Source organism: Sminthopsis crassicaudata, chromosome 6 (genome assembly GCF_048593235.1).
Source record: "Sminthopsis crassicaudata isolate SCR6 chromosome 6, ASM4859323v1, whole genome shotgun sequence".
Lineage (NCBI taxonomy): Eukaryota > Metazoa > Chordata > Mammalia > Dasyuromorphia > Dasyuridae > Sminthopsis > Sminthopsis crassicaudata.
The window spans coordinates 2,840,382-2,855,822 of NC_133622.1; the positions used below are offsets into that span (position 1 = coordinate 2,840,382).

Sequence of the window (15,441 nt, forward strand, 5' to 3'; positions counted from 1 at the left end):
GGCAACGTCACTTCCTCGCGAAGCGGATGAGGCCGGAGAAGTGGCAGCGTGCGCATGCGCGCGTCCTCCCTTGCGCGCTCCCCGCCTCCCTCTCCGAGCTGGAGAGTCCCAGAGAATCGGCGTGGGCTGGAGGCGGGAGGCGGACTCGCGGGACGCGCCGCCCCGGGGAAGCCCACGTGCCGGGCGCGGGCGGTTGAAACGGTTCTCCGGCGCGCGGCGTGGGTGAGCGATGGTCCGGAGGGGGCGGGCTGAGGCTGCGGAGGGAGGCCGAGGGGAGTCGGGACCGGGGTCCTGCCGGGCGTGCGCCCCCCGGGACGCTCCTTCTTGGGGCCTTGTGGAGGGTGGGCGAGGGGGCGACCCACGCTGCCGGAGCGAGGAGGGCGCGTATGTCCGGGAGTCCGCCGCTAGGTGGGAGCACTGGTTGGGATGGGCGTGGCCAGCCTCGGGGCTGCCCTACTGTGTGCTGGGTACGGTCAGGTGAGGAAACTGAGGCTAGGGGAGACTAGTCCGCGGGAGTGGGAGCGCTCCGCACCGAATTCCGGGAGAAGGGGGGGCGGGCGGACCCTCCCTCCTCCACCTCCCCGATGATCTGCGAGTGGCTGAGATGGGGAAGGGAAGTGACCCCCCATGGCCTCTTAGGGCCTCCGAGAAGTAAGAGGGAGAAGCCAGGGAGGGGGCGGGGAAGGGGGCGGTCCAGGAAGTAGAGAGACTCGGAAAACTTGTGGGTGACTCCTCCAGTGTGCATATGCATGAGTGTGGCGGCACGTGCTGCCCCGGCTCTCCCCTGCGGCCACACAGTAGGCACCTAATAAATGGAGAGCCGGGAGACTTTAGGGGCCCCAGGCTGGCTCCCCACGTAGCGGGCTCGCGCCCAGTCCTGGCTTCCTTCTGCTCCCAAATCCAGCCTGGATGAGAGACCGCGGGCGCACGGGAACCTAGCCAAGCTCGCGGGGGCTCCAGAGAAGGGAGCCCCGATCTCCGCTGGGCCAGGGCCTTGATGGCTGCGCGCTGCTCTGTGGGCAGAGCACTTTGTAGCGTGCAGGGCTGCCTGGCAGGCTGGGCCTCCGGGGAGCGGGAAGCTGCAAGCGTTATCTTACTCATTCCGACTCGGAACTAGCAAGAACTGCGAGAGAGCCCCGTGATTTACCCAAGGCTCCCAGCCACGTCCAGAGTTGTTTTCTAGAATAGCAGCCCCTCATTTAGGAGTCAAAACTGGGCCAGAAAGTAAGGAAAAAACTAAACAAAGATGTCTGGGAGACCTGGAACCTTGTAAAACTCGCAGTAGCCAGTGTGGTGGAGCCCGACCGCCCGAGCTGCTCCAGAAGGATGCATTGAGGCTCTAACCTGGGCTACCGCCAGTGCCCACCAGTGCAGGACTCTGGCAGAGCCTGACAGGAGCCTGCCGCGTCCTCCTCCGGTTCCCCCTCCCTTTTCCATGACCTCACACTGCCATGTGGGGGGGCCCTCCATCTAAACCTCGGTCACCCCGTGGGAGAAGCTGCCCGGTGGAGCTGGGTTGGACAGCATCGGGCCTTTTGGGGAGTCTGTCACTTGTTTATCTTCTTCCCTCCCAGAGCCCCCTGGCCCATTGATTGCAGACAGCAGCCCAGCTTCGGGTCTTGCGCCCTCCCTTCGGCCAGCTGCTGGGATTTCCCTATCAGAATCACAAGACTCCAGGCCAGAAGTGGGCCAGTTCGTCACCACTAAAGGTTGTATGCTTCTGATGACACAGTAGAAATGTTAATTACAGGGATATGAACTAGATGATTAGCGAGAAGACGACTCTTAAATGTTGTAGCTTTTGATCATAGCTCGTAACGCTTTCTTGGGTTCATACTTCTAACATGACCTTAATCCATTTATTGGAGTTGACTGTTAGCCTTATGTTTGTCATCATTCGAAATTAGATTTAAAGTAGTCCTATCAGAATAGAGCGAGAATCTGATGTGGCTCCTGCAGTTACAGTAGAATCACTGCTGGTGTCATCCTTAACTGACATTTGTGAAGCACCCACAGAGGCCTCGGGGCGATAGGAAGAGCCTTCGAGCTACCCCTCCTCCGACCACAGACCGGGTTTGTGTTCCTGGCAGTGCCCGAGGCCTGTGCTTTGTGTCATATTCCATCAATCACTGCCAAAAGAACGTTACATCTTCATGAGAGATGCCTTCGTAAAGGATCTCGGGGTGTCTCCAGAACACCTTTATCTTGGGGGACCTGGGCCTGGCGATTCAGTCACAGCAATTTGAAAGTAGCGTTCTGAAACTTCTTAGTCCCATTGTCAGATGAGGACTGAGTCCTGGAGAAAGGGCCTCAAGTAGAGAAGGAGTACCGACGGGAGGATGTGTGCCCACACTGAGCGAAGACCAAATTTTGGCTCAGTTCTAGGGGCTTTGGAGAAAGTGAGTGATTGAAGACAATCCCATCAGATGAGTTGCTCATTTGTTTCTCCAAATGGTGGCTGGTGTTAAGAATTTTTTTCTGTGACTTTTTTTTTTTTTTTTTTTTTTTTTTTTTTTGCTTACTTGGTATTCGATGACAGAAGCACAAAAAGGTTCCTGAGTTATTAGCTTTTCAAAGAGGCAAAGTAAGCAAATTAACAAACAGCTGTCCTCCCCAGTACATTTATATTTTTTACCTTGTGATTTTTTCATTTATTTTTTGGTGAGGGAAAGGAGCAGGGATTTCTAAACTTCCTCCTGCATGCTGTCACCCCATGTCTATAGATACCTTGTTATTTACATTGTAGTTGCACTTGGTGAGCTATAGTCATTTGTAATGCAAATTTAGAATCATCTTTCTATGATTTTCATACACATGAATACCAGTCACTAGGCAGGTGGTATAAATTGGTATTTTTGATTATGTTTTAGTCATTTGAGAGGGGGAAAGCTTATCAAAAAGACTGGGCTTGACTGAGCGCTATAGTAATTTTATTTAGGTTGTTTTGATATTTGCTTGTACTGTGTATGTCTCTGTAAAATATATTTCGAAAGATAGCCATGTGACTCATTTAATCATGAATGAATTATTGTTTAAAGTTACTGTTTCTTTTATATTCGTGTTTTTCATGATATGTTTTCACTTTATGTGTTCTTTGAGATGTCTAAAATTAATCTCATGTTTTCATTTAGGTCAAAAATTTTCCATCTATTTTGGGTAGAGCAAAAAAACTTTTACGAAATGGTGTTTTTTACGTGCAATGCATGTGGAGAATCAGTGAAGAAAGGCCAAGTGGAGAAACATGTGAACATATGCAAAAACTGTCAATATCTTTCCTGCATTGACTGTGGCAAAGACTTCTGGTAAGCTTTTTACTATGACTTTTATAAAGTATTCTGAATGACCATGCTGTTGCCTAGCTTCCCCACACTGAGCTTTAAATGCTCAATAATTGGGAGTCTGATAGGGGTATCTGAGATCAAAAGGAAAGGTCCAGAGATCCCAGCAGGCACATGCCTATTTGGGCAGTGTCAAGGGAGCATAGCATGGACCTGTGGGTGACAGAAAGACCTGACTTCTATTCCCAGCCTCAGACTCTTATTAGATGTGAGATGCTGGGTAGGCACTCACCTTTTGTTTGCCTGTAAAAACCTTTCACGGCTATTGTGGGGTAACTATAAAGTCCTGAGCACAGGGCCTGGCACATAGTAGTGCTGTGAATCCTAGATTAGTATCATTATTATTATTACTGAGAAGTGTGATAGTGGAATTTTTGAATGAGCGATGTGTTAGGTAGTATTTTGTATGTTTAATTTATTAAGATAGGAATTGACATTTTAAATTTAAATCTGTTGAAATGTGTTTTTATATTTAAGGGGTGATGAATACAAAAAACATGTGAAGTGCATCAGTGAAGATCAAAAATATGGTGGCAAAGGTTATGAGGTCAAAACTAACAAAGGAGATGTGAAACAGCAGGAGTGGATTCAGGTAGAGTACATCTTATTTTGTATTGTATCGTGTGGAGATGAGGGTGGTGATGGTGGTGGTTGTGCTTGGGATGCCAGGACTGTGTCAGATTCTGAGGCAAAGGATGCTTGTTGACAGGAAGAGGTTTTGCTGAGGAAAAAGAGCAAGGAGACAGAAAATTGTTAATTACCTCACTTTCCCGCTCAATACTTATTGCTCCAAACACCCTTTTTCCTTAAAGATGGTCAGTACTATAATGGGTAGTGGAATCCCACACTCTGAGACATTAGCCCTTTGAATAACTATTATTGACTCTTTTGAAAGATGTTTGTTGACCAGATGGATTTCCTAAATCACTTTTCCAGGAAATGCCAGTTATTAATGGGATGTGATCTGAAATTTGTAAGCCATTTATTTGAAACCTATTTTATCCATCAGTGATTATTAAATTTGCAAAACAGCTCCCCAAAAATCCATTTCATCAAATTTAGTAGATACTAGACGGGATCCAGTGCAGTTGAGAGAAAACTTAATTTTGATCCAAAACATAACTAAATTTTTTTTTTTTTTTTTTATTCATTTTTCCAAATTATCCCCTCCCTCCCTCCACTCCCTCCCCCTGATGGAAGGTAATCCCATACATGTTACATGTGTTACAATATAACCTAGATACAATATATGAGTGTAATTACCTTTTTCTTGTTGCACATTAATTATTAGCTTCCGAAGGTATAAGTAACCTGGGTAGATAGACAGTAGTGCTAACAATTTACATTCGCTTCCCAGTGTTCCTTCTCTGGGTGTAGTTATTTCTGTCCATCATTGATCAACTGGAAGTGAGTTGGCTCTTCTTTATGTTGAAGATTTCCCCTTCCATCAGAATACATCCTCATACAGTATTGTTGTTGAAGTGTATAGTGATCTTCTGGTTCTGCTCATTTCACTCAGCATCAGGTGATGTAAGTCTCTCCAAGCCTCTCTGTATTCTTCCTGCTGGTCATTTCTTACAGAGCAATAATATTCCATAACCTTCATATACCACAATTTACCCAACCATTCTCCAACTGATGGACATCCATTCATCTTCCAGTTTCTAGCTACAACAAAAAGAGCTGCCACAAACATTTTGGCACATACAGGTCCCTTTCCACTCTTTAGTATTTCTTTGGGATATAAGCCCAATAACAGCAAAAACATAACAATTTTAAAACCAGTTGTGTGGCTCATTCATTTGGCATTTGTCGGACCAAGTGGTAGGAGTCGCAAATAGACAACCTGACGGGGGAGAAGATAGGTTCACCCAAAAAAAAGATATAAAAAACAGCGAGAATATAGTTGTAGGAATGGAAACAAGCTCCCCCTGACAGCCCACTACAGTGAAACCAGCGCTGGCGATGCAATCTGAGGACCCTGGGTTCCAATCCCCAGCAACTTATTTAATGCCATTTTCCTCCAGTCACTTCTCAGAGCCTGACTCTAGACATAGGATCATGAGAACCCTCTGACTTAATAAGCAGCATTGTCTCTGATTCTTCAGACCTTACTGATTCTAACTCAAGGAAGTCAGTTTAAATCAGGGGTTCTTGGTGTGTGGATTGGTGTGGGTGTGGGTGTGTGCGTGTGCACGCCCCAGCATGCCATAACGCCTTTTCAGAATAGTGTTTTAATATACCTAAAATTACGAAGGAAAACAATTATGTTAAAGTTGTAAGAAAATTTCTTAAAGTTTGAGAATCCCCGGTAAAGAGCTCTTGATTTCAAGGATGCTCTGTAATGTTAACCATTTGCCCAGATGTTTTATTTTTCATGAGGAAGCTACAGATTCATTAACAGGCCTTTGTGACCTTGGCAAGCAAGGTGAAGGCCGGCACTGATTTTGGTCATTGTGAGTTTCTACTTGCGTTAGGTTTGGATTTGCTGCTTTTGTGTCACTACTCACGTTTGCTTGTTTCTCTTAATTTCTTTTGCAGAAGATTCATGAGGTGATGAAGAAACCCAGTGTTAGTCCCAAATTGCGGGAGATTTTAGAAAAAGTTAGTGGTTTTGACAATATTCCAAGAAAAAAGGCCAAATTTCAAGTAAGTAATTGAAATCACTTCCTCACAAAAGTGAAAAAGAACATTCTGTAGTCTCAAAGTCCATGGGCATGTTGTGGGGCGGGGGGAGGGGAGGAGTTGTTGTTGTTTTTGTTATTTTGTTTTTAAGATTGAAGCACATTTTCTTATTAACTTTCCAACTAGTCCAGAAAATTTCTTTAAGCCACAAGGTCACACATGGAATTTATTTTACAATACAAAGTTTTAGTGGAGAAGCCGCTTTCAGACTTTTACTTTAAAAATATTGAGGAAATCTTGGGAGGTTTAGTAAGAGAGACACAAGGGAGCAGAAGAGGCATTCTCGTTGATTAAATCATCGAGGGAATCCGGTTTCTCAGGGCTGCTCTTGTGGACCTATGGATTCCTCCTAAGTGCTTTCCCTTGCCACCCACCTTACTGAGTTTGTTTTCAAATAGGTGTTGATGGCAATTTTCAGTGGCAGTTGAGGTGGATGTAAAATAAATTCACCTGGATTGGGAGTTAGTATGAAATCATAGTGGGCCAACTTCTGAGGTGAAAAGCGGGAGAGAGACTTTAGGTTTGGAGAAAGGCAGTATTTGGGAACTGGAATTGCCGATCCCCTCAGTATCCGGAGAGTCAATGTTCAGCTGCCCTGTACCCTACCCTGAGCATGAGGTGTTGAGGATGGGGATTTCACAGCCATCAGCAGTCTGGGAGAGGAGACGCCAAAATAATGAGTAACGGCAGGGGAAGAACAGGAGTGCCGTGACTACTGGCCTTGCCATTCATGGGCAGACAAAACACTAGGAATGGCCCATGGACGTTTTTCTAGAGGAGATGATCATGCAATAACTGAATGTCTTTTCTTGGCAGAATTGGATGAAGAACAGTTTAAAAATTTATAATGACTCTCTTCAGGAGCAGGTGTGGGATATCTTTTCTGAAGCTACCAGAAATGTAAGTCTTACTTGAATTCAGTTAAAGTTAAAAGGATCAGTGGTTGGGAAGTGCTGGTTTCTGCTTTGGGGGTGATGGTCTTTGGTAGAGATTGTTTGTGTCTGACAATCTGTGCATAAACCACAGCCCGCCTGTGCTGGAGGGAGGGTTTTCCTGTGGCCTAGACAAGGCCTTGAACATCAAACGTGTCCCTGGGATAGGCCACAAAGTGCAGACCTGATCAGGTCTGGTGTGCAGGTGTAATGTGCCCTCATGTTAACCAGCTTATCCTTTTAATCAAGGTGGTTTGGATTTTGTTCATCCCGATTGTAGGCTGCGCTATTAGTAGGAAGACTCTTCTTATTGATTATTTATTATCTTCCTGTCAGTAAACACCCATGACATCAACAGTCTACACGTCTTCATTTTTCTTGGTCAGAGTGGTATTGGGTACTCTACTTGTTTTATGTTGTTGAAGACAAATTTATGTGCCTTAATACACGACTGCTTTACAAGCGAAGTACGTTTTCAACTGACATTAACATTTTGGTCCCGGCAAAGTCTTGCAGAAAATAATCTGATGTTTAATTCAGGAAAAAAAAAATTGGGGAAGTTTTTAGTATCTGTCCAACTCGACATCTGGAATGAGCCATCACACATCTCGTTTTCTGTAGTCTAAAGGGGTAGTTGAGAAAAAGAAACGCTTCAGGCTCTTTAGCAGCTGCTAAGAGGAAGCCTTTAGGCTACAAGAAACAAGAAGAGGCTTGAACTAGTCACCTGGTCTGGGTGGTGGGGAGCTCACTCCTTCCAGGGAGGAAGGGGCCAAGAGCTGGTGTGGTTGGCTGCTTGTCACCTTCCTTGTGGAGCCTCCTATCTCTGTGATCTCTGGGATGGTGGCGAAGGTAGGCATTTCTAAGTTTATCCACGTTTTAGATAAGGAAGCGGCTGGAGGCTGAAGAAACATTCAGCGACTTGCCCGATATATGGCTAGCAAGCGACAGAAGCAGGCCTCAGAGCCAGGGTTTTGGCTCTCTCTGCCCTAAACAACTCTTCCTCTGAGTTTTAAGAAATGTTGGGGTCGGGGGAGAGCAATATTGAATTGTGTTTTTCCCCCGATAACAAGGGACCAAATATGAAAGAACAAGAGAAACAGCCTCTCAACCAGGTGGAGAATCAGCACTCAGGAAACAAAGTCAAGGGGGCTCCCCTGGAAGATGGTGAGAAACCAGCCAGCCAGCCAGGGAGCAAGAAGAACAAAAGGGAACGCAAGGAGGAGCGGCAGAAGAGCCGGAAAAAGGAGAAGAAAGAGCTGAAGCTGGAAAACCACCAAGAAAACTCCAGCAACACAAAATCCAAGAAGCGCAAGAGGGCCCAGGCAGAAGAGGATGCCAGGAGGGAAGAGAAGCCAGAAATCAGCAATGCAGAAAAGCGGAAAAACAAGAAGAAAAAAGCCAAGAAGGCGTGCGTGCCGGACGCCGAGGTGAATGGCGATGGGAGTCAGGATGGCGAGAGGATGGAGGAGGAGGCGCCCAGAGCGCCCGAAAAACGGAAACGGAAGCACTCGGAAGGTAAGTGGCTGGAGGAGTCAGGGGTGGGGAGGTTAGTCCCTGGCCCCCTAGGGGGCAGTAGGAGTGACCCTGCTGTGCTTTCATTTCCTGCATTTAGAAGAAGCTGATTCCAAGAAGAAGAAAATGAGACCCACAGAAGAGGCAAGCGTGGGGACAGAAGAGGTTGAAGCACCAATGAAAGGTATGGGCCCGCCCTATTGTTTAAGTTTGGGAAACTTGGGATCAGGGGCCTGGAAGGGCTGGAGGCTTGTGAAAGGGCAGTGATGTCATAGGAAGTGGAGGGAACAGGGTGGTTCGTGGGAAGTTTTTGGTGTTAGGGCACACCCCTCCAAAAGCAGGAAGTGCTCATGGTTGGGTGTGACCACAAGGCTCAGAGTGATGTCCTTGGTGACCCAACTCCCTTGTATTATGGTTGGTCTCCCCCCCCCCCCCCCCTCCCGTCAGCTACATCCTTCCGGTGAGGTGATAATAGGGCTCTGCAGAGACTAGCAGGAGAGCCCTGGCAGGCTTGTAATAGGGTCCGTCAGCCAGTGGTGTCCTTCCGCCCTTAGCACGCCTCCCCCTTCTGGGAGGGGCCTGAGGACCACTTAGGACTAGTTAGGCCACAAAGGCCCTGCCTGGGAACAAGGTGATGGGATTAAATGAGGCAGGCAGAGGTTTGAAGGACTTGGGGGGATTTCTGGTCACCTACAGACTGCAGGGAAGTGCGGAGAATGCCCCCGTCTGTCTGTTGAGAGGCTTCTGTGAGGGTTTGCGGCATGTCCACTGAATGGGCTCCAGAGTGCCGGCTTGAAGGCCTTCTGCAGGAAAGGGCCCAAGCACCCACAGCCTCTGCCTGTGTTTGCTGCTGCTCTGGCCCCCTGGCCTCCAGGAGGTGGGGGGAGGGAGTGTGTATTAACCTTGGGGGAGTCCCAAAAGGGGGTACGGGCTGCACCCTCACCCAGCCACAAGAGAGCGTGGCACAGCCTTTTCCCAGAGGAGTTGGCTCGTGGTCACTGTTGCAGCCATCCAGCCAGCCTTGTTTGTGCAGCAGGTATTTTACTTATGTGTCTGTACACACACATTGCAATATTCTGTACAATTTATCACATTTTAGGGAAATTCAACTGGAAAGGAACTATCAAAGCCGTTCTGAAACAAGCTCCGGACAATGAAATATCTGTTAAAAAACTAAGGAAAAAGGTACGGCACGTGAAATTAGCATCACTGATGAATTTGTTACCTTACCTCCAAATATCCCGGCCTTTTGTGCTGCGTAATCTTTGTAATCTATTAACTTTCCTGATAACAACCCCGTGAGGTAGGGAAAAGAAAGAAGCACTGAGTGAGCGCTTACTGTATGCCAGGCACCGCACTTTAGATCTGGTTTCACGCTAGCCCCATGAGCAGTCTTGTTTATATGTCCCCCTTCCACAGTGCAGGAAAGTGGGACAAAAAGAGATTAAGTGACCTGGCTGGAGTCATTGGGCTGGAAGGTGGCCGGTGTTTCTGCCATCTCAAGCTCTTTGGTTCTGAGTCCCCACACTGAGCATTCACCCCGGATTCACAGTGTGTTAGCATTCCAATTCACAGATGCGCAAACTGGGTCTTAGAAAAAGTACGTGCTTTGCCAGCATCACCCTGCCAGGACTCCTCCAGCCCTAGCTGTGTGACCCTGGAAAAGTCCCTTAACTGATGTCTGCCTCAGTTTCCCCATCTGTTAAAAAGGGGGTGATGGCCCCTCCCTCCAGGAGTGTGCAGCTCACGTGCGCCATTTGTGGAGTGCTTAGCCCAAGCCCTGGGCCCAGAGCACCAGAGAGCCCGGTCACTGCCCTGTTCTGCTTCGGGGTGGTTTGTCTCAGTGTTTGCTGTCGTTTGTTGCCCCGCGGCCCTGGCCCAAAACTGACTCTTACAGTATCAGGAAGCTTTCGGGACAGGGGTCCATTTGACGTTCTTTTGTTTACATGAAGGTTTTAGCACAATACTACGCCGTGACCAGCGACCACCACAAATCAGAAGAGGAGCTGCTCGGCATCTTTAACAGGAAGATCAGCAAGAACCCCGCCTTTAGGCTCTTAAAGGAAAAAGTCAAACTTTTGAAATGAACACCTTCCTCCTTCCTTCAGGAATGCCCTGCGCTCCTGCTTCCTGCCTCCGCCATCCATCATGATTTGTAAAACAGTTGGAGAATTTGACAGCTGCTCCCATTTCGTGTTGTTGTTATTTTTTAAATGTTAAGGAAAAATGTATATTTTTGGTAGAGCTTTTAACTGAAAATAAAGATAATTGCTGGCCACTCTTCTAAATTTCTGATCCAGAAAATGACTGGAGCTGAAAAAGTACGAATTTATTTATAAGAATCTACCAATAACTTGGCAGCAATTAAACCCAGTAACAGTGATGTGACATGCTTTATACAGTGAGATGGAAATTGTAATTCCATTTAATTGAAGTACTTGTTAATTCTTTTGAAGCATTTTGAATCTAGCAGAAATACTCTGTGAACTTGGTGGCGGTCCCTCCCCCCACGTATGTGTGTGAGGGCGTTGTGGGATTCTGCCTAGGAATGACAACCATATTTTGTCTTTTGTATATTTGAAGAGCTGCCCTCCTCACCATCCGTGGGATGCTTTGGCTAATTATTTCCATCAATACTGGTGGATTTGCGTCCTCCCATTCACGGACTCTTGTGCCTTGTGATGAAGAGCACAGATTAGAGAGATGGTTGGATGGGGTTCGATGGGAAGGTGATTGGCCCACTTGGGATGGATCTTGGGACATTTCTCCGAGCTCCTAAGGTAGAGGTGGGAGGGGACAGTAGCTCTAAAGGAGATTGTGGCTGGGTGGCCACTCACACCCATTTTTTACTTCAGAGAGAGAATCTACTATAAGCTATTCAAGCTAATTTTTAGTAAATAGCTGATGAACAGTCACTCAAAACAAAAATGGGGTGCCAGACACGGGAAAACAAAAGTTTGGAAAGTAAGCGAGGCGTTTCTCGGGCTTGGGAGGACTGTGGAGCAGCTAAGAAGTGAGGCATTTTCTAGGTCATCTCTGACTTTGTCTACCCAGATCCCATGGTGATGGGGTACGATGGTTGGATGGGTCTGAGACAGCCAGGAGCTAGGGATTGAAAGTCCAGAACCTGGGAGGATTTGGGCAGGGCGTATCAGAGCAGGAGTTTTCTCTACCCAAATTAAGTACCATGAGCTAAAAAAAGAACCTGGATATAAAAGGCATAGGAGACCCCAATAAAGTACCTTACACCACGCAGACTTGGAAGAAGATGCTTTAAAGATCAAAATCTGAAATTCCAAACAGTTATAACATCAAAAAGATAAGAAATTTTCTAAGGAATTTAAAAATATAAAATGGATACATGGAAACATGACCATAGTAGAAATGCAAATTAAAATAGCTTGGTTTTCACTTTGCTGCAAAATGACAGTGATGATGAAAATAGGTGCAAAGTTAGTGGGAAAGCAGACGCTGGTGCATTATTGGTTGAACTGCAAAGTGGTCCAGCTGCTCTAGATTTCAAAAAATAGCTCCATACTCTCTTACCTCACAATAAGAAACTATTAAATATTTAGCCATATGCTAAGCACTGTGCTAAGTTCTGAGGCTCAAAATAAAGCAAGAGAAGTCTGCTTTCTGGGAGCTTATATGTAGGAGATTGCACATGACAGGTCAGCTACAAGTTGGATGGAAAGATCCCGTAGTCCTTAGCTACAAAGCATTTGACTGTCCTAGGATTTTGGTGGTGAGAAGTTCCTTTTCCAGACCTGCTGAAGAGTTGGGGCTGCTTTTACTGAGGGAGTTGCCAGGAGAATAGCCCCAGAGCTTGGGTTATAGCCTTGTGCATTCTGTGAGCGGATTAGCCTGCCTAACACTAGCCACATCCTGTATATCACAGTGCCTTGCTGTTTCCAGCTGGCTTGCCTGCCCCTTAAGTACCAACTAGTTGGAGAAGGGATGACTAGACCCTTCTCCACAAGTTATTTCCCTTTTAGGACTTTGGAGGCTGGGCAAGAAGCAAGGTTTGTGGTTTGGGATATATTGGGACTATTGGTCATAGAGTGTATCCCATAGAAAGCAAATACAGAATTTAAGATCTACTACTTGCCCATATATTTACAGGATCATTCTTAAAAACTGGAGCCAAAGTGGGAGTCCATAGATTGGACTATGGCTAAAAACAAAGATGGCAAGAGACATGGAGAAATGAATTGAGGTATTTTAGAGAAAGATGGGAAGATGTATGTGAAATAATGCAGAGGAAAAAATAAAACCAAGAGAATGATATACACAAATAAGTACAGCAATGACAAAATCACTGAAAGGAATTGTTAGTAATGGAAAAAGAAGCCAAGGTTCCGGAAAAGAACTCATAAAACGTCTCTCCTTTTAGCAGAGAGATGGGAGAGAAATAGGACCAAAAAAAATGTACATTTTGCCAAGTACAACCACTGTATTGGATGTTTACTTAAAGTTTGTCTAAATCAGGTGTGGGGTTGCAATTGAAATGATTGATGTAAAGCCAAAAAAATAAATGTTTATTTTTTAAATTTTACAAAGTTATATTGTTTCAATGGAAAAAAAGACCCACAATGACAAAATCAGGGAGTCTTAACAAAAATGAAATATAATGTGTAACATACTAATCAAGAGTACTTCAAAATCTTGATTCCTAAGATTAAACTCCATCAGCTTATAATTACCTAGGGATTTTAAAAAATATATTTAGTGTGTTTTAGTCAAGGGGTATGCTCAATTCCCAGTTCAGTTTTCCTTGTCCAAAATTGATTTGTCCAGATTTCCTTATATTTCTCAATTATTTCTCTTTGAAAATCTTAAACATTTGTTTTTGGCAACTTCTTTTTCCTTTGAAACTTAACAAACATTTGAATTGAGTCCACTTAAAATAGTTTGGTTTGAAATTCTAATCCTAGACTGCTTCAAAGCTGATTTTGAGGACCTTTTTTAAAAGTTCATAGCTTTTGGTTTGTGTAGCACCAATAGAACCAGTCTATTATGCCCGTTATTTTCTCTGGATATAGTTGGTGAAGTACTTTGCAAGCTGCATCCCTTTCCTTCTGAGGGAGATTAGGGGCTGCATATTAAATCTGAGTCAAGGAAAAGGAGGGGCTGGGGAGAGCTGCTGTACGTGTGCAGCTCTCAGTGTTTGAGCCCTTCTCCTAATAGAAATCACCAAAACACATCCCACTGTGACTTCTGCCTGCCATCAGGGATGGAGAGGCTACTACATTTCTCTCGGTTACTTGGAGGAAGTGTCACTTTTTATTGAATTTCATGTTTCACTGGAAGGAGGCTTTCCGATTGTAGTTCCCCTTGTTTTGCTCTTGCCGAAATGGGCTTTGGGAGTGAGAAGAGCTAGTCCACAAATCCCATTGCCTTTTAACTATGGCAGAAGGGTTCTTGATGACCGAGTCATTTGGGGGCTGGAAAAGTGAACGAATCCATCAATCCTGAGACGTGCCAGGAGCATGGCACATCTCTGAGTTACCAGGGGAGGACACGGACAAGAGGAAAACACTTGTTTCCTCATTTCAGTGGAGTCTCATTTGGAGGTTTCTTGGCAGAGACACTGAAGTGGCTTGCTGTTTGCTTCTCCAGCTTCTTTTACAGATGAGGAAAATCAGGCAAACAGGGTGAAGTGACTTGCTCTGGGTCTGAGGCAGGTTCGAATTTAAGATGAATTTCCTTAATGAGCTTGAGGCTGTCTCCCTGGAAGCTTCTCCAACCAATTATCAGCCTGGAGTAGACCAGACGTGTCACACGCTGCCTGCTGCAGCCCACTGCTGCCTTTGTGATTGAGAGCCGTTTAACGAGAACAGACTTGTACATGTGATGCCTCAGTCCACATGCTTACCGAAGGGCTGCTCATAACTGGTGTCCCCGTTTCTGGTTGAATGTGACACCCCTCCTTTGGACAGTGGGCATCCTTCGTCTGTTTTTCCTTCATGGGGGATGAGGCTGAACCCTCCAGACCTTGGTGTGATGACTTTGTCACCTGTGAACAGGAGCAGACTTTGTCATGGGTAGGGAATCTCTTCCACCCATACACACGTCCTTCCTGACAGCAACAAGGTGTATTAGGTCTCCCATAATGTTACCGATCCCAGAGAATCGACGGAGTCATCATTGATACTCACTTAACTTTTTCCCCACAAAACCCTTATTCACCTTGGGAGGATTCTATAGAACGCAGTTTGGGAAATGCTGATCTCAGTGCTGGGATGTGCTTGGGGAAGGCTGGCAGGGTTCTGATCTCCATGAATAGACTTCTTTTGCCTTTGCAGTAAGTTTAACAATGGCCCCTCAGTTTCTCAGAAAGCCCTGGGTACTTGCAATTTTACACCTAGGTTTACTGTTACTAAAATCTATCTATCTCTCTATCTCCGGGTCACATAGAATCAGTTACAACACATGTTTCGGGAATAATAAATAACTGTCACTGACTGGGAGGTAGTGCTAGAACCATAAGAGCAATTCAGGAGGCAGCCTTTGGACTTCTCAGTAAATAAATTCTTTCTTTGTAGGAAGGGACTCCTTAAGAAACAGAGCTTTCCAAAGATGGAATTCGTAGCTTCCCTAGGGAGTGCCTGATGGGAGTGCCTGATGGGGCCCTGGAGCTGCCTAAGCAGAGGCTGGAGGACACACCTGGGGATTTGGAAGAAGGCCCTTCTACTTTCAAGGTAGCTCAACAAGTCACCTAAACTCTACAGTTTTTTCCCTCAACTAACCTCTAGAAAACTCTGGGTGGAGGGAGATCCTTGGAGAAAATAACAGATCCTTCAGTTGGGGTTAGCTTAGACAACCTTTTCAAAGCAAGGAATTAGAGTCCTTTTTTCCCCCTCAGACTGTCTTTATCAGGTAAAGAGATGCTTCACTAATAGAGATCAGCAGCTAGGCCTTACCACATTGGAGTGTCTGAGACATAAAATACAAAAATGAGATGGTCCCCACCC

The 15,441-nt window shown here is 45.8% G+C and overlaps 1 protein-coding gene across 2 annotated transcripts; it reads left to right on the plus strand.

Moving 5' to 3' along the window:
- The first annotated feature begins 6 nt into the window (after positions 1-6).
- On the plus strand, positions 7-10,755 carry LYAR (Ly1 antibody reactive). 2 transcript variants are annotated; one of them, XM_074272944.1, is made up of 10 exons: positions 7-222; positions 1,575-1,709; positions 3,132-3,302; positions 3,816-3,930; positions 5,880-5,987; positions 6,840-6,923; positions 8,026-8,470; positions 8,568-8,651; positions 9,567-9,652; positions 10,420-10,755. In XM_074272944.1, the coding sequence occupies exons 3-10, from the start codon at positions 3,181-3,183 to the stop codon at positions 10,552-10,554; spliced, it is 1,179 nt and encodes a 392-aa protein (XP_074129045.1). In that variant the 5' UTR covers positions 7-222; positions 1,575-1,709; positions 3,132-3,180; the 3' UTR covers positions 10,555-10,755. The 2 variants fall into 2 exon arrangements, with proteins under 2 accessions (XP_074129045.1, XP_074129046.1); XM_074272945.1 differs by lacking the exon at positions 7-222 and adding an exon at positions 231-477.
- Positions 10,756-15,441: the final 4,686 nt, after the last annotated feature.